Below are 18,522 nucleotides of genomic sequence, written 5' to 3'. Positions count from 1 at the left end.
TTTTCCCCCCCCAGTTTTGATTAGTTTTATCAAAGCCACGAGTGTCTGCTGATCCTTTTCTTTTTTTCATGTCTTGAACAGCTTTTATGTGAACTGGAAGTATAAATACCAAATGAAGAGAGACTCAAAATCTTAAATATTGGTGGCGGAAACAAGCTGTTTAAGTGATAGATGTCTGACATTACATGAATTAAGGAAAAGTAAGGATTTTTGCCTTGTAAATTAGAGTAGCCCGTTTTATTATCCTGCAAATTTAATAGACTTTATTAGAAAAAATAAAATCACTTCTCCTCCTAGCTAAGTACACCATGCAGCACCATTTAAAACCCCAAACTGTTAGTTTTAACTTCATAACTGTCTTCACCATTTCACCAGCTTAACCTTTTTTTAAGGTGGATTTTTGCAAAACTTTAAAAGATAACTAATGCCACCTTTCATCCATTCTTTGCCATTCTCCTGTTATCACAACATGATTGCTCTTTCTTCAGGTTCTGGAGCTATTAAATCATTGCTGTTTAAAATTGCTGATGAAATTCACCACTGGACTGAGAGAGGACTTCACTCCCCATGGCTGTCTTGACAATGCAATCTCCCCTCGTACACAGCTTCACCAGTGTACCTAACCCCGGGCTCTCTGAGGGGGGCATAGTCTCCATAGGCATACAGTCCTTGGTACTGAGATTAACAGCTTGAAGACTTGGCAATCATAGCAGTTTACATCTTCAAAGTGATGTTTAAACATTAATTGTTACACTCTGAAGCAAGGGGTGGTTATCTCCTTTTACAAATGGAGAAACTGAGGCATGAAGATGGGAATCAACTTATCAAAGACCACTCCAGTTATTGTCTAACCAGGGATTAGAAATCTGCAATACCTGATGTGCAGTTTTGGGTTGAGTCCATAGACCATTGTAAAATGGTTGCTGACCTAATGTCTGGAGGTACTGTGAGGAGTCTTTGGACTGCATGTTGGACCTCTGACTTTCCTGGTTGGTAAAAACCAGCTGGATATACTGGGACTATGCTTGGTGAATACCATCACGTCCTTTTGGGAGAACAGGCCACCAGCTTCCTTTTGAATAGGCAATTGTTAGGTCTTGTCTTAGTACACCATCTCTTGATACTGATAGTCGTGCCGAATTACCATCCTGTTTCAAACTTTACCTCCTTCTGGGAAAGGTGGTGACAAAGCAATTCTAGCAGGATTTGGAGGGAGTCTTAACTTTTCCTCCACTTCAGTTAGATTTCTGATCTGGTTATGGTACAGAAACAGCATCGGTTGCATTATCCATATAAAGGAAGAAATCAAAGATAAATTCACCATGTTGGCTCTTTTAGATCCATCTGCTTCCTTTGATACAGCCGACCACAAGGTTCTGGGGAGATGGTTCTGGCCCTTAGCTGAGACTAATGGAGTTTGTCTGGTCGCTTTGCTCCTTTCTTTCTAGATTTCAGAGAGTTGTTTTGAGTGAATGAGCATGGTGCAGACATGCACATTACTGTGGCATTTGACCTTGTCATTCCTCCTGTTTGAAGGCTTCGTTTACATGTTAGTTATTGAAGAAGCATGGACTTATCCTGCTTTCAATATGCTGTTGATAACACCACATCTATATCTCCATTTTGTGTTGTCATCTGATGCATATGAGTGATTTTCCCCAATGTCTGAATAAGATTGGGTCTAGAATGAGGGCTAGCTGGCTGAAGATTCTTGGTGTGGTGATGTTGGTAGACTCTGGTTAGAAACTCAAAGAAGTGGTGGAGATCAGCCCCCTTGATTAGAGGGTGTGCACTCACCTTTTGGTTTCTCAAGTTAACAATTTGAGGTCTGAGTTGGAATCTTAGACAGATGTGGCCGAGACTGGTATGTTTCCCTTGTCCCCCCACACCCGCTCTCATCTGTGCTTGTTGAGGCTTTTGACATATTTTAGATACTCCTCTTGCTGTTATGTGCCATGCCTTTGCCATTTTGAGATTAGATCACTGTCAGGAGCTCTCTAGGCCATAATCTTCAGATCCATGAGAACTCCTGCTTCATGCTATGATGGTGCTCAGGGCTAGGAAGGGGCTGCCCGCAAGCGGCGCGCAGCGCCGCGGCGCCGCCGCCCGTCCCGGTCGGTCTTCTCTTCCTCTCTTCTCCGGCTGCTGCCTGCCCTGCGCAGGTGCCGGCAGCGGGACCCCGGGACCGGACCAGCGGTGCTGCGCTGCGCGAGGAGCTCGGAGCAGGGGGAGCGCGGGACCGCGCCGCCCGCCATGCGCGGCGGTCCGGCAGGTCGTCGGGGCTCGGACCCGCATGACAGGCATGCAGCCGGCGAGCTCAACAGGCAAAAAATGCCCCCCCCCGGCGCCCCCGCCGCGCTGCTGGCGGCGCTGGGTCAGAGCCGCCCTGATGGTGCTCCAGGATTTGTATTGATTTACAGGTACAATTTAAGATGATGTTGTTGATGTATAAAGTCTTAAACAGTTTGCATCCCAGCTGAGTCTCCCATGGGGTTGTTCTGATCAGCAGAAGCCTCTGAGCTGACAATCCTGTGGTTTCTGAGGGAGGGACTGCTAGCAGGGCATTTTCTGTGAGGGACCATTGCCACTGGAACTGTTCTCCTTCCCCAACCACAAACAAAATCCCAAGCCAATCTGCTTCCTCTAGGATCTTTTGAGCTTGTTAACTAATCTTCAGTGCACTCTGCAAGACCCATTTAACTTCCTGAGTTTTCTGGAAGGGGTGTGTGGGGGGGATTAATATTTGTGGTTATCCTCGTTTATGTGCAAATTATGAAGCACCCTTGTTGCCAGTCCATTATATTTTTGTTTGGAAGCTATTTACCGATTTGTTTTCTCATGTTTATACAAGGCCTAGAGTTCATTTGCTTAATAAATCTAAACATAGTCCAAATTGTGATAGCAGACTTTGTAGATACCCTTTAGAAAGAACAGAATTGCAATCCATTCACTTCAGACAGGCTGCTAAACAGGGAACAGTTTCTAGCCAGGACCAATTTGGGCCAGATTTGATCAAGCACTCTAGGGCGGGGAAAAGCTCCACATCTCATCAGTCCTTTCAGATATGCCATTACTTTACACCCCTAAGCCATCTTTAGCTCCCCTTAAAATGAAAACTTCTCCCACGTACCCTCCACGTCTTGTTTTTTTGCACCGCTAGAGTACTTTCCATATAGTTCCTAAAAATAACTCTCTCCACCCTCTCAGTGCTACTGAGGTGTTTTTACATGGTTAGAAATTTTAAAATCTAAACAAAAAGGGTGTATTTTTTTTTATGAACTAATTTTGGCTGCATTCTGGTTCCATTTCTGTTCTTGGCTCCAGTGATGCATGTCTACTTTCTACAGCCAAGAGCGTAACTCGGAGAGAGAGGCTGGAAGCAACATGAACAGTCAGCACACGTTCACACAGTAAACCCCCTGAAGAGAGAACATTTTCTTTATTATAGCTTTTTAAAATCCAGCTATAAAAATATCAGTGGGTGGATGGAACCATTATTTCTAGAATTTGAGGTGGTGGGGGTTACTTTATTTACTCTTATTTTTTATTAATAAGAATAGCTTCACTTGTAGCATAATAGGACAGAGTGCTTTGTTATCCTTGGCTATAAGCTGTGATAAACTACCCTTGCCATCAGCCATGTAGTTTACCCACTAGGGAGCCAGATTATTGCCTTGTAAAATGGAGCACCACTCCTATAATCCCTTAATTAATTAAATGACAAATTTTAGTTCTCTCCTATTGAAAATATAACTTGTATGTAGAGCAGGCTCGATTTATCTAACTGCTTCTGGATAGCACGTTTTTCTGTAGAATGTTACTGTGTGTGTGTGTGTACATGCTTTATTTTCTTCATTGATTTTTAATATAGTATACAAACGGTTGGATTAATACTTTGCTTTTCTCTAGTATCTTCCATCTGAGGATACAGGAGTGTTTTTGCAGATGTTTTATTTCTTACAGTCCTACTGTGAGACATGTCGGTACAGTCGCCATTTCCAGATGGGGGTTTGGGGTGGATACTGAGGGTATGTTTACACTGCATTTGGGAGAGTTCTTCCCAGTGCAGGTAGACAGACAGACATGCACTAGCACGGGGAGGCAGCTTGAGATACCCAGGGGGTCCAGGCAGGTTTGTACTCGGGTGGCTAGCCCGAGTGACAGCCTGTGCTACCCCTGGCTACACTGCTATTTTCAGTGCACTTATTTGAGCAGAGCTACCATGTCTGTCTACCTATGCCCCACCTGCAGTGTAGACATACCCTAAGATGGAGAGAGCAGAAAGGCCAGGCCATGAAAGAACCAGGAATGGAACCCTGGAGTGCTGACTACATATCCCTTATCCTGACCATTAGACTTGGCTGTCATGACTCCTCTTTTAACTATTAGACAAAATTTCCTCTTTGCAAATGCAAAAATTACTGGGTCATGTTAATTAAGCATTTAACTCAGACTGAATGAATTCCTTCTTCTGTACATGTAATCTAGGGGCACAGAAACCCCCTTCTTCCTCCTATCAGCAGTCTTATGCTCTTTAAAGGAATATAATTGTCTGCTCCTGATATTTGAATTTTTTAAGTTATTTAACAATTTCCATCCCTCTTTCCTTTCTTCTCAGCTTTGCCCAGCTATATGAAATATGGGAGACGACAGGCCGTTTGTGTGCAATGCCCCTGGCTGTGGACAGGTACTTTTACAGTATACTTTATTGTGAATGTGGTGTTGTGAATCAAAGTGTCTGCTTTTATCACTGAGGCAAAGAGTTTAAAGCCAGCATTTTACATGATCACTGGAGGTAATCAGATCGGAGGCTTTGCAGTGTGTAAATCCAAGTTATGAGCAAGTGCAGGCACTACAAAGTAATGAAATCTGCCTTGCTTTGTGCCATATTGTTGTTCTGCTGGTGTCTTTCATAAGACCCACACAGCCCAGAAAAAAACATGCTGATCTCCAGTTAATGTTTTCTGATAGCGTTACACACGTTCATTCAAGGCTATTTAACCAAAGGACAAATATTCCTTCTCTGTCAGGATGAGTTAGCTGTGATGGCATATTCCCTAAGGCAGCTGAGAATGTGACAATTGATGGTTTGCTGCCATGTGAACCCCAAACTGCTAGATTCTATTTTGGGCTTTCCCAAAAATTACCTGCTAGTGTTAGTTGCAGCCTTGCAAAACACTTTTTTGCTCACTCGCCTGGGTTGAGTGGTTGTGTGTGTGTTTGTGTTTTATGGGTGAGTAAAGTACCTCTTTTCATGTGATAAAGAACAGGTGAGTAGACTGTTGTGCCTGGGCTGGTAAATGTCCATGACAATCCCACCCCCTTGGTGCTTCCCTGAAGTCTAACTTAATGCAAAACAAACCTCTAAGAACAGACAGTGTCGCTTTCCCTTCATTAAAACATTAATGCCTCGTGATCCTTTGTAGCGCCGGTGGCCATACCATCTAGGCAACTTTTTTTTTCCTTTAAAAAACAAAACATTTGAACTATTGAGCCATTCCAGAGGGGACTTGGTAAAATCCTACATAAATTCCTTACCGTAGTTACTGTTGGCTAATGAATTAAAAGCCTATGTGTTATGGTGCAAAAATTTCAGAAGGGGTGAACAGGCATGCCCCTAAATGGTTTGTGGCTTTTAACCAGATCTTCAGTGATTCATATCCACTTTGTTATCTAATGGTCACCGTCAGGGAAATGGGTTGCCAAACTATTATGATTGACACACTTAAGAGCCATAACAAATTCCCTGGATGAATCCCCACAGCATAATTTACGTTTAAAAAAAAAATTAATGCCTGTTCGGGTCTTTCATGATGAACATTAAAAGGGATAATTCTGTACCCTTGAGGCATGTGCTTTAAGACAACATGATGATGATTTGATACAGCTACTTTGTATAGTGGAAAAATCTAATCCACTAACCAAGTACTTTGGCTTTTTAAAAAAATATGCAATTGCTGTGTTTTAGTCTCTTTTGCTTAAGAACATGAATAGTATCAGTCTAATCGGATGCATTTTTAATCCTGCCCTTATGTGGACTTGATTTTGTAGCTTGTTTTATCTCTCCTTTGTTCCTGAAATTGTGCAAGTCGTCATAAATTGTACTTGCTGTATCTGAGCACTAACATGGAGACTTCAGTTATATAACTCTAACATCAGATTCATAAGCAACTGAGGCAACCCAAAGCTTATTTAAATATTTTTTTTAAAAACTCACCCAAATCAGCTATAAGGGTGGCTGCTTTTTTTTTCCCCTCTTTCGTTGTTGAAGGAGAATCCTCCTCCTCCTCCTTGTGTGTAATTCTGTCAGTTCTTGATTTTTAATGTTGAAATGTTAACTTTACACCAATATTATTATTTTATTACAGCAGTGCCTAAGGGCCAATCAAGAATGCAGCCCCATTGCGCTGGCTGCTGTACAGACACAGGAGTAGACAGCCCCTGCTCGACAGAAAGATGCAGACACTATAAGCCTAGAAGGGACCACTGTGATCATGTGTTATACACATGGTCAGACAACAAGCCATAGGACTTCCTTGAATTTAATTCTATTTGAACTAGAGCACATCTTTTAGAAAAATATCCGATCTTGATTGAAACATTTCCAGTAATAAAAAATCCACCATAGCCTTTTGTAAGTTGTTTCCAATGGTTAATTACCCTCGTTATTAAAAATGTGCACCTTATGTCTAGTTAAAACTTGTCCATTTCAACTTCTAGCCATTGGCTCTTGTTTATATATTTCTCAGCTAGATTAAAGAGCCCTTTATTATTCTTGCTGTTCCCAATGTAGATACATCTAGACTCTGACCAAGTCATCTTTGTGTTAAGCTGAATAGATCGAGTTCATGACTCTTTCACTGTATGGAATGTTTTCCAATCCTTTAATCATTTTCAGTTGTGCACTTTACCCTGAAGGTTTTAAAGCCTTTTACAAACTCTAAGCATGGCATTCACCACTAAAATGCAGCCACCTCTGCAGTGGAATGCAGCTATTGAATAACACAGAGAAACCGTAGACAACAGTCTGGGACCGGATGTGGAGGTCAATATCCAACTTTGAATGCATTTACGGAGGCAGAATGTCAACTGAAGTTAATTTCGCCATTGACAACCTTTTTCCAATGCAAACGAGGAAATACAGGGTCAGCAGGCTTCTACTTCCCCAGGTGTATGTAAGCTTGGTTAGTAGCTTTTAAGAACTTGATTTTTATAGTAGAAACTGGGGGACCGTCCCTTTAGGGAAACTGTTTTCACTGGTCAAATTCTGATGGCATGTGCTGCCATTTCTGGCACCAGACCCTGACCTTTGACAAGGGTTTCTTCAGGTAAACATGTGGTCAAAATATAGAGGGTCAATTCAACTGTGGCTTCCATTATAATTGCACCCACTTATTCCATGGGTGAATTTGTCCCCAAGTTGCCTAAGAATTGGGACCACTGTTCCCAAATGTAGTTGGCTAAAGATAGACACCTAAATCTTTGTGTAGGCAGCTAGGTAAATGGCCCAACCTTTCAAAGATCCGGAGCACCTACAACTCCTGATGTAATCAGTGGGAGCTGTGGTGGGAAGCACCTTTTGAAAATCAGGCTACTTTTTATTTTGATGCCCAACTTTAAGTTTGAAAACATGGGTCCAAGATTCTATTAATATGATATTGCTTACAGTGTTGCACTAACTAGACCTTTTATGGGGGGGAGGGATAGCTCAGTGGTTTGAGCATTGGCCTGCTAAACGAGGGTTGAGTTCAATCCCTGAGGGGGCCATTTAGGGATTTGGGGATTGGTCCTGCCTTGAGCAGGGGGTTGGACTAGATCTCCTGAGGTCCCTTCCAACCCTAATAATCTATGCTTCTATGAAATAGAGACAATTCCTGCCCCCAAAGAACTTGCAACTCAAAATATTGAAGCTAATAACTACATTCAATATCCTGTATGAAATAAGTCTCGGTCCAGCTCCCAATAGAAAGGTTATAGAAGTTACCATCACAGTATGACAGTGATTGTCCCTTTATTGCCAGTTTCAGCAGAGGCCAAGGATTGGATGGCTGAATGTAGGAGAGGGATCTTCTCTCCACTCTGGAGGACTGTCCCTTCAGGTCACGGGTGAGGAACATTGGAAGATGAGGCTTTTCTTGCTGCAGTGCATACTTTCTAAACATCAGTCTGCAGGGCTGTCAATCAGGCACCTGTCAGAGACCCTGGTGCACTTACCTGCAGTGTGCCAGGTTACAGCCTCTTTTTCTGGCTCCTCCAGAGCCCTCCCAGCTGCACTTTACCCCCACATCTTTTCCTATGTACACACCCCATCTGTGATCTCCAAAAGCCATGAGTTTGCCTCATCAGTTCCACCTGAACATTGTCCAAAACACTCTCTCTGTCAGACCAGAGGGGGGAAGCTTGAGGGAGCCTGAGTGACTGTGGGGGGGCCCCTATATGTGACTATCTTGCATAGCTGATTGGAGTTCCTTTGGGTAATGAACTCCTTTGCAGGGTGGTAGGTGCTGCCTGGAGTTCTCTGTTCACGTGTCCCATTCTTTTCCCTTGGTTTAAATCTTAGAATCATGCTCCCATTCCTGGGTTGGTTTTTTTGTTTTGTTTTGTTTTGTTTTTTTGTCCCATGGAACGAACACACACCCACCCACCCACCCACCCACCCACCACCAAACAGCTTAAAACTTTAATTATCCATGCATGTGTGCAAATATGACCCTGGGCAGACAGCCACAAGCTGTGTCCCCTGGTTTTATTTGCAATTCAGAATTCATTTATGCTCTTCAGCACGCCACCGTTTGGAAACACTGCATTAAAGAGCATGTGAGCCCAGGAGAAGAGGGAAAAGGAGAAAGCAGAACAATTCAAATAGCTCTGAAAAGCAGACTTGGAACAACTGTTATGAAGCCAGTCACACACACATTTTTGCTAAAGGGAGAAGTCCATGACTTCCTTATATGAGTTGTCAGTTGGCTCCTCTTTTCCTATGTGGTTGTGACCAGCGTCTCGCTTTACTTCCTTTCTTGCTCGTTTTCCCTTCCCCTCCACTGCTTCTGTATAGAAATTAGAAAAATGCTGTGATAAGGGAAGGAGAGGGGGAGTGGATACCTAAAATAGATTAGAAGATCTTACTATGCTCACCATATAATCAAAACTAGTGAGCTTGCAAGTGGGTATGTAAACATGTTTTGGTTGCTAGGTCTTTAATGGCTGCTATTTTTGGATTCTGTACATGATTACTTCCCAACAGTGAGTCTGATGTGACCCAGCTGAGTTCTAAATGTGCTGCATATACGTTTTAAAAAAGATTCTGCTGAAGGTCGTTGTTGTTTTTTGTTTGTTTTTTTTTTAAAAAGAGGACAGATGACACTCTTTCTCCCCCCCCCCACTAACCTCCTCCCTCGTTGTTCAACAGCTCCTCTTTTTGGCAAACAAGAATGTGTCCCTTGGCTGCAACACTCTCTCTGAAGGAAATGAAGAAAATTAAAGAAGCATGTTAGTCTCTGTATTGATTATAGTAGATGCAAAACTGTGCCTTGAGTAAGGCTTTTGTTGTACGTAATGTGAAACGGATCCAAAAGGTCCTGTTGGGGAAGGTGTCATGCACTAGCTAATGATTATTAAAATAGTCTTCTAACCTTGTTTAAAATACACTCTCTGTGATTAACTACACCCTTTGGAACTAAATGTTAGCAATAAACTTTAATGTTGTCGTTACAGTGGAAAGGTATTGACTAAAAATGTATAATGATACAGCACTGACTCATTAATAAAAGGTAGGATTTTACCAGGTTTAAGCATCTTAGGCATCTAGAGCAAAGGTCTGAGAGGAAGGCATGGATTCTGTTCAGAATTCTGCCACTGATTTACTGTGACCTGAGGCAAATCACTTAATTTCTGTGCCTGTATTCCCCTTATGTAAAAATACTTAGCTACCTCTTAAAAGCACTTCCAAGATTCAGAATTGAAAGTGGAATTGAATCATTGACTGACGGTGCAAAATAGAGTGTGTGTGTGTGTGTGTGTGTGTTTGATAATGGAATATACCTCCCTCTACTTCCACCTGCTTTATAATGCTATCTGTGAGGGTTGCACATTTTTTTGGTTTTTTATGAAGTCTTATAATGGAAAGAAGGTCATTATTAATATGCTTCATCCATAACAGTTGCCTAAACTAGAGAGCTGTTTTAATGGAGATGCAATCATGTTGAATATAATCTACAAGGAGGAGGACTTTGGCCAGTTACCACCTCCAAAAAAACAGAACATTTCATTTTTAAGTGACACATCACTTACAGAATCTCATCACATCACTTTTATACAAGCCATTTCCTCAAACAATCATTTGGGTCTTAAACCCACCCTTAATTTAAGAATTTATTCCTTTCTAAGCCCATATCATTGAGGTGATGTCCCTGGAAAGTCCAAGAAACTAGAAGCCCAGAACTTTCACGAGGGCAGGAAAATGATTTTTCTTCTTTGTGGCTTATTGTATCCTCTTATCTTGTCATATAATAGAAATAATGTTTATGGCATTGAAGCTGCAGCATCGCTTGGCATTTAACCATCCTCAAAAGCAGTTTATTGCTTTGTATACTCTGCCGCTATGACCATTATCCTTTAAATCTCTATTGCTTTGTAATATACGAGGCAACAAATGGCGTCTGTGATTGGCTAAATGTGGAACTGAAGCTAAGGTGTGTTTTATCGCCTGTATAATACAAATGAATATAGATTATTCCTGTTGTACAAGCTCTGATATTAAAGAGAAAAAAGTCTCTCTCTCTCTGTGAGGCTTTCCAGTGGCCGACTGTCCTCCTCCATGCTTCAGAATTTCCACTGGCATAGAATATGTAGAGTGCTAAAGCCTTGCCTGCCCTGGAGATGTGCTGTTTCCAGCCACCATGACAGCCACTGGTGTAAGCCATCACTGTAGACAGCGTCAACTACTGTCTGCACCGGCACAGCTTATCCCAGTTTCGAGTAGGGGGCGAACTGCCCCAATGCAAAGAACGGCTTTGCCTGCCTACAGTAGGGTTTGTACTGGTGCGGGTACATCCGTGGCTGGAAATTCCCAGTGTAGGGAAATCTTAAGATGAACTATACAGGAAAAAACTCCATTGTGAAGCAGTTAGGGCTGCTATCCACAACAACATGGAGGAAGAGAGGGTAAATACTAGTAGATGGCTTAATTTTCCAGTTCTGGTTGGGTGTGGGTGTGTGTGAGTGAGTGGCAAGCCTGAACAATGAAGTATTTTGTATATTAATTTCCTCTGTTGTTTTGTTTTTTTTAAAGTGTTTAACTGGGGGGCTGGGGGCAGACCTGTGGTGGTAGAGTGAAGTCAGAGAATATCTTATCCATCAGCAACTGTGGATAGAATAAAATCTGAGAGAAATGCTCCTCATGGTGAAGGTTGTATGTCCCTGGGCTCATCAATATGGCCTCTGTGCAACTGGCCCCAATCAGCTAATCAGGCATGTGTGCACAGCACATAGCAGCATTCAATTACAGCAGCAAAGAGTCCTGTGGCACCTTGTAGACTAACAGATGCACATGCATCTGATGAAGTGGGTATTCACCCATGAAAGCTCATGCTCCAAAACGTCTGTTAGTCTATAAGGTGCCATAGGACTCTTTGCTGCTTTTACAGATCCAGACTAACACAGCTACCCCTCTGATACTATTCAATTACAGGTTGGATCTCTTGTCTGGCACCCTCGGGACCTGACCGGTGCCAAACCAGAGTATTTGTTGAACCATGGGAGGTCAACACAGTATTGTAGTGAGCGCAGGGCCGGCTCCAGGCACCAGCGAAGGAAGCTTCCGGGTCCGGGTCTTCAGCGGCGGGTCTTTTAGTCCCTCTCCTTTTTGAGCTGCTGCCAATTGGCTTTATCTCCCCCCCCAGCCCCCCGCTTCACCACTTGGGGTGGCAAAAAAGCTGGAGCCGGCCCTGAGCAGATCTCTCTTTATTTTTATCTTGCCGAGGTGAATAAACAGAACAACGTACCACTGTGCCCTTTTCCAGTATCTGCAACAATTCCACCTTTTGCTGCATCGATATTGACACATACTTACACTTAGCAGCATTACCAACACTTCCACAGCTTGCTGGTCTCTTAGACATATTTAGGGGTAAAGTAGAGCTAAATAACAGCACAGAACACTGAGAGCCAGGACTGACGACTGTAAACAAACTTTGCCGGACTGTGGGGAAACTTGGCCCCACCCACAATAAGCGGACCTCCAGGTAACTAAAATCATGATGGACCACAGATGTTGCTGGACCAGAGAGCTCTGGACTAGAGAGGTTCAACCTGTATAACATTAATAACTAAAAATATCCCTGAATTTTATTATTATTTTTTTAAGTTTCCCATTATACCAGTTCTCCTCAGGGTCCACCTCTCTACAAGGTTTTGTGTAGGCTGGTAATTTTAAGAGGTCTCTATCAACAATAAACATTTATGAAGATAAAGCAAACAGAAATTACAAAGAAAATTCTAAGGACATAAAACTAACTAACTCTGTGTGACTCTTCACACCAGTTGTCCACCTACTTTTTATTGAAAACAGGAATTTACACCCATTTATAACCCAGCCCTAACTGTGGAATCATTACCATGCATCTGTATAACAGAGCAGGACTGGAGTTAAAATAAAGAGACACTGATCAAGGGCAGTGGCTTATGTGGAGAGGAGACTGAGGCTTTGTCTGCACTACGAGGTTTGTTGACGTAAATTAAGCTGACAGTCAAAAACTGAGATAATTACATGTGCATGTTCACACAACGCTCCTTCTGTCAGCAGAGCATGTCCAGAATTGGTGCTCTAGCATCGACAGAGAGCAGTGCACTGTGGGTAGCTATCCCACTCTGCTACTTGCCACCTTCTGCAGCTAGGAGTGGTGGGAAGGCAGAGTGGATCGCAGTGCATCATGGGTACAGGCTCAGTGTTCCATGGAGTTCTTTCTGTCCCAGCATTCCATGGGTTTCTGACTGCGTTTTGTGGCATTTTTCAATGGTCACTGTTTTTACTGTGTGCCTAACATTTCTGTCTGAAAGGATAGATCCCACACTGCTCTCTACTGTTATCATGGATGGTCAGGCAGTATATCATGAGCACCCAATCTGAACAGGAATCAGAATTGCTTGACCTGCTGTGTGCCATGGAAAGAAACAACACCAGATTACTTTTATCATTCATGGAGCAGCTGAACACAGTGGACCATCACTTCTGGGCTCGGGAAACAAGCACTGAGTATAGGATCACAGTGTTACGCAGGTCTGGGATGATAAGCAGTGGCTGCAGGACTTTCGGATGTGGAAAGCCACGATCCTGGAACAGTGTGCGGAGCTCGTCCCAGCACTGTGGAGCAAGGACACCAAAATGAGAGCTGCCCTATCCGTGGAGAAGCGTGAGGCGATCACTGTTTGGAAGCTGGCGACTCCAGACTGCTACCGGTCGGTCGTGAATCAGTTTAGAGTCAGGAAGTTGACCACTGGGGCTGCGGTAATTCAAATGTGCAGAGCCATTAATTGCATCCTGCTACGAAGGACTATGACTCTTTGCAATTTGTGTGAAATATTGGATGGCTTTGTGGCAATGGGATTCCCTAACTGTGGCAGGGCGATAGATGGTATGCATATTCCATTTTTGGTCCTGGACCATCTTGCAACAGAGTACATCAAGAGAAAAGGGTACTTCTGTATGGTATTGTAGGTGCTTGTGGATCACCCTGCGCATTTAATTGACATCAATTCAGGGTGGTCCAGGAAGGTGCATGCCTCTTCAGAAACAATGGCCTATACAGAAAGCTCCTAGCAGAGACTTTCTTACCTGACCAGAAGATTCCAGTGGCGGGGGGGTTGAAATCCCTATGGTGATCCTGGAAGACCTAGTGTACCACTTGCTTCAGTGGCTCATGGAAGCCTCACACAAGAAATCTTGACAGCAGCAAGGAGCACTTCAATAATAGGCTGAGCAGGAGCAGAATGGCCGTAGAATGTGCCTTTGGCAGATTAAAAGTGCGCTGGCGTTGCTTTTATGGCAGGTTAGCCCTAAAAGAGGAAAATATTTCTGTGGTCATAGCAGCGTGCTGCACACTCCATAATACTTGTGAGGCTAAGGGCTGGTCTACACTTGGGGGAGGTGTCAATGTAAGAGACGTAACTTCAGCTACGGGAATAGCATAGCTGAAGTCGATGTATCTTATTTCGACTTACCTCCTGTCCTCACGGTGCGGGATTGACAGCCGCAGCTCCCCCGTTGACTCCGCTTCCACCTCTCGCTCTGGTGGAGTTCTGGAGTCAACGGGAGTGCGTTTGGGGATGGATTTATCACATCTGGACGAGATGCAATAAATCGATCCCCAATAGATTGATCGCTACCCGCCGATCCGGCGGGTAGTGTGGACGTACCCTAAGGGTGAAAAGTTTCCCCCAGGGTGGAGCATGGAGGTGGATCACCTGGCTGCTGAATTTGATCAGCCAGATGCCAAGGCTATTAAAGGGGCAAAATGGGGGGCTATTCGAATAAGGGAGGCTTTGAGGCACCATTTTGACAATGAGCCCCAGTAATGTGTTTTTTCTATACAGCACTCTGCCATGCTTTGTTAACTTGCTGCCTTGCATAAAAATTGTGGTGATTCCTGACAGGGATTTTCAGTCAGCAAATGATCAAATTGACAATGTGTATTACTACCAGCAGCAACAACCACATGTACGAGACCAGAAAAGATTGCTTATCTTTCAAAGAGTTTGTTTTATTAAATACCAATTAACAACACACCCTGCACAAGTGATTGCTGATTGGCATGGGAAAGTTTCCTAGAATGGGGAAAGGAACAAAGCAGCATTGCCAAGGAATCTTCAGCAGAGGATTGGCAAGTACCTCCAGGAAAGTTTTTTTTTTCCTAGAGATCTGTCTGGAGGAGTCCCATGAAATCTCAGTTTTCATTAACACTGTTCTGCCGCACTGTTGAGCTGCACAGAGGAATGTGAAGCACATGTAAAAGACTAGCTGTGTTTGCATTTCTATCCCTTTACCCTCTTCTAGAATATACAAAGCAAAGGACAGCTCTGTCTCATAACATGAGAATGGCCCTACTGGGTCAGACCAAAGGTCCATCTAGCCCAGTATCCTGTCTTCTGACAGTGGTCAGTGCCAGGTGCCCCAGAGGGAATGAACAGAACTGGTAATCATCAAGTGATCCATCCCCTGTCGCTCATTCCCAGCTTCTGGCAAACAGAGGCTAGGAACACCATTCCTGCGCATCCTGGCTAATAGCCATTGATGGACCTAACTAGGAGACAATGCAGGCAGAAGCCCAGCAGCAGAGTGGGGGCTATCCAGTTTACACTGACTGTCGCATGTATGATTACCTGCCAACTGGAGGAGCTGAGAGAGGCAGAGAGGTATGTTGATGAGGCTAGACAGCTCCTGTGCTGTTGAGGAGGAAGAAGGGCCCAGGAAGTAGAGCAGTCAATGGGAGCAGAGGAAACCTTCCCGTAGTTGGGACCCTCCTTCCAGATGGTGCTGGAAAAGGCAGGTGTTAGTAATGGGAATTCGATTATTAGAAATGTAGATAGCTGGGTCTGTGATGACAGGCATCTAGATAGACTTATGTGTAGTGCTGGGGGTACCAATGACATAGGGAAGGGTAGGAGAGATGTCCTGGAAGCCAAATTTAGGCTGCTAGGGAAGAGACTGAAATCCAGGACGTCTATGGTGGCATTTTCAGAAATGCTCCCGGTTCGGGCCAGGTAGGCAGGCAGAGCTTCAGAGTCTCAATGCGTGGATGAGACGATGGTGTAGAGAGGAGGTTCACATTCATTAGGAACTGGGGAAACTTCTGGGATGGGAGGAGCCTATACAGGAGAGATGGGCTCCACCTAAACCAAAGTGGAACCAGACTGCTGGCACTAAACATTAAAAAGGTTGTAGAGCAGTTTTTAAACTAGGAGATGGGGGGAAAACCGACTGCTGCAGAGGAGCGTGTGGATCGGACACAGACTTCTCTTAGAGAATCTCCAGGTTATAGTCAGGAGCAGAGGAATGAGAAGTATAATGTAAGGGCCGGATCAGATGATAAACAGTCACATAAAAAAGAATCTGGCACATCAGAAAAAGGCAGGCTAATAAAGAGGGACAAGTTTTTAAAGTGCTTGTACACAAATGCCAGAAGTCTAAATAATAAGATGGGTGAACTAGAGTGCCTTGTGATAAAGGAGGATATAGATATAATAGGCATCACAGAAACCTGGTGGACTGAGAGCAATCAATGGGACACAATCATTTACAAAATATATCTGAAGGACAGAACAGGCCGTGCAGGGGAGGAGTGGCACTATATGTTAAAGAAAGTGTAGATTCAAATGAAGTAAACCACAGGTTCCATAGAGTCTCTATGGATAGAAATTTCATGCTCTAGTAAAATAAGGGATCTATTATCGACCACCTAACCAATAACAGTAGGGATCTATTATACGACCACCTAACCAGGACAGTAATAGTGATGATGAAATGCTAAGGGAAATTAGAGAGGCTATCAAAATTAAGAACCCAATAATAGTGGGGATTTCAATTATCCCCATATTGACTGGGAACATTTCACTTCAGGACGAAATGCAGAGATAAAATTTCTCGATACTTTAAATGACTGCTTCATGGAGCAGATTTAATCCTGAGGGAGCGCAGGAGCTGGTCCAAGAGGTAACTATAGCAGGACCGCTTGGAAATAGTGACCATAATACAATAGCATTCAACATCCCTGTGGTGAGAAGAACATCTCAACTGCCCAACACTGTGGCCTTTAATTTCAAAGGGGAACTATACAAAAAGGGGGTTAGTTAGACAAAAGTTAAAAGGTACAGTGACTAAAGTGAAATCAAAGACACCATAATAGAGGCCCAACTTCAATGTATACCCCAAATTAAGAAAAACAGTAAAAGAACTAAAAAGAGCCACTGTGGCTTAACAACCATGTAAAAGAAGCAGTGAGAGATAAAAGACTTCCTTTAAAAGTGGAAGTCAAATCCTAGTGAGGCAAATAGAAAGCAGCACAAACACTGCCAACTTAAGTGCAAGAGTGTAATAAGAAAAGCCAAAGAGGAGTTTGAAGAAAGGTAATAACAAAATGTTTTTTGATGATCAAAATTCAAAGAGTGCTTAAAGACGATAAAGTCATAGAAACTAAATGGATTCTTTGCTTCAGTCTCAGATTCCCAAACCTGAGCTGGCTTTTGTAGGTGACAAATCTGAGGAACTGTCACAGATTGAAGTGTCACTAGAGGAGGTTTTGGAATTAATTGATAAACTCAACATTAACAAGTCAACCAGATGGCATTCACCCAAGAGTTCTGAAAGAACTCAAATGGAACTATTAACTAAGGTTTGTAACCTGTCCTTTAAATCAAATTAGTTGAAACAATAGTAAAGAATAAAATTGTCAGACACATAGAAAAACATAAACTCTTGAGCAATAGTCAACATGATTTCTGTAAAGACTAATCTATTAGAGTTCTCAAACATGTGGACAAGGGGATCTGGTGGACATAGTGTACTTAGATTTCCAGAAAGCCTTTGACAAGGTCCCTCACCAAACGCTCTTACATAAATTAAGCTGTCATGGGATAAAAGGAAAGGTCCTTTCATGGATTGAGAACTGGTTAAAGGACAGGGAACAAAGGGTAGGAATTAATGGTAAATTCTCAGGATGGAGAGGGGTAACTAGTGGTGTTCCCAAGGGTCAGTCCTGGGACCAATCCTATTCAATTTATTCATAAATGATCTGGAGAAAGGGGTAAACAGTGAGGTGGCAAAGTTTGCAGATGATACTAAACTACTCAAGATAGTTAAGACCAAAGCAGACTGTGAAGAACTTCCAAAAGATCTCACAAAACTAAGTGAGTGGGCAACAAAATGGCAAATGAAATTTAATGTGGCTCAAGGTAAAGTAATGCACATTGGAAAAAATAACCCCAACTATACATACAACATGATGGGATCTTGGAGTTATCGTGATAGTTCTCTGAAGATGTCAAAAAGCAAACAGGATGTTAGGAATCATTAAAAAGGGATAGAGAATAAGACTGAGAATATATTATTGAATACTGTGTACAGATGTGGTCTCTCACCTCAAAAAGATATTCTAGCACTAGAAAAGGTTCAGAAAAGAGCAACTAAAATGATTAGGGGTTTAGAGAGGGTCCCATATGAGGAAAGATTAAAGAGGCTAGGACTCTTCAGTTTGGAAAAGAGAAGACTAAGGGGGGACATGATAGAGGTATATAAAATCATGAGTGATGTTGAGAAAGTGGATAAGGAAAAGTTATTTACTTATTACTATAACAATGTTTAAATAAATTCATGGTGGCTAAGTCCATAAATGGCTATTAGCCAGGATGGGTAAGAATGGTGTCCCTAGCCTCTGTTCGTCAGAGGATGGAGATGGATGGCAGGAGAGAGATCACTTGATCATTGCCTGTTAGATTCACTCCCTCAGGGGCACCTGGCATTGGCCACTGTCG

The 18,522-nt window shown here is 43.0% G+C and overlaps 1 protein-coding gene across 6 annotated transcripts in view; it reads left to right on the top strand.

The window, feature by feature from the left end:
* Positions 1-18,522, top strand: part of LOC120391009 (cyclic AMP-dependent transcription factor ATF-7) — a 119,463-nt gene that overhangs the window by 30,556 nt on the left and 70,385 nt on the right. For 5 of the 6 annotated variants that reach the window (XR_005591196.1, XM_039514180.1, XM_039514177.1 and 2 more), the window contains one exon: positions 4,619-4,687. Coding sequence is in view for 5 of the 6 variants with exons in the window: in XM_039514180.1 (XP_039370114.1) it covers positions 4,640-4,687 (48 nt within the window). In the remaining variant the exon portion in view is untranslated. Of the gene's footprint in view, positions 1-81; positions 201-4,618; positions 4,688-18,522 lie in introns of all 6 variants that reach the window. The other variant, XM_039514179.1, reaches the window with a different exon arrangement.

The sequence above is a fragment of the Mauremys reevesii genome, linkage group 25 (genome assembly GCF_016161935.1).
Source record: "Mauremys reevesii isolate NIE-2019 linkage group 25, ASM1616193v1, whole genome shotgun sequence".
NCBI lineage: Eukaryota > Metazoa > Chordata > Testudines > Geoemydidae > Mauremys > Mauremys reevesii.
The sequence above is the reverse complement of the archived record's forward strand: the minus strand, read 5'-3'. Positions and strand labels throughout refer to the sequence as shown.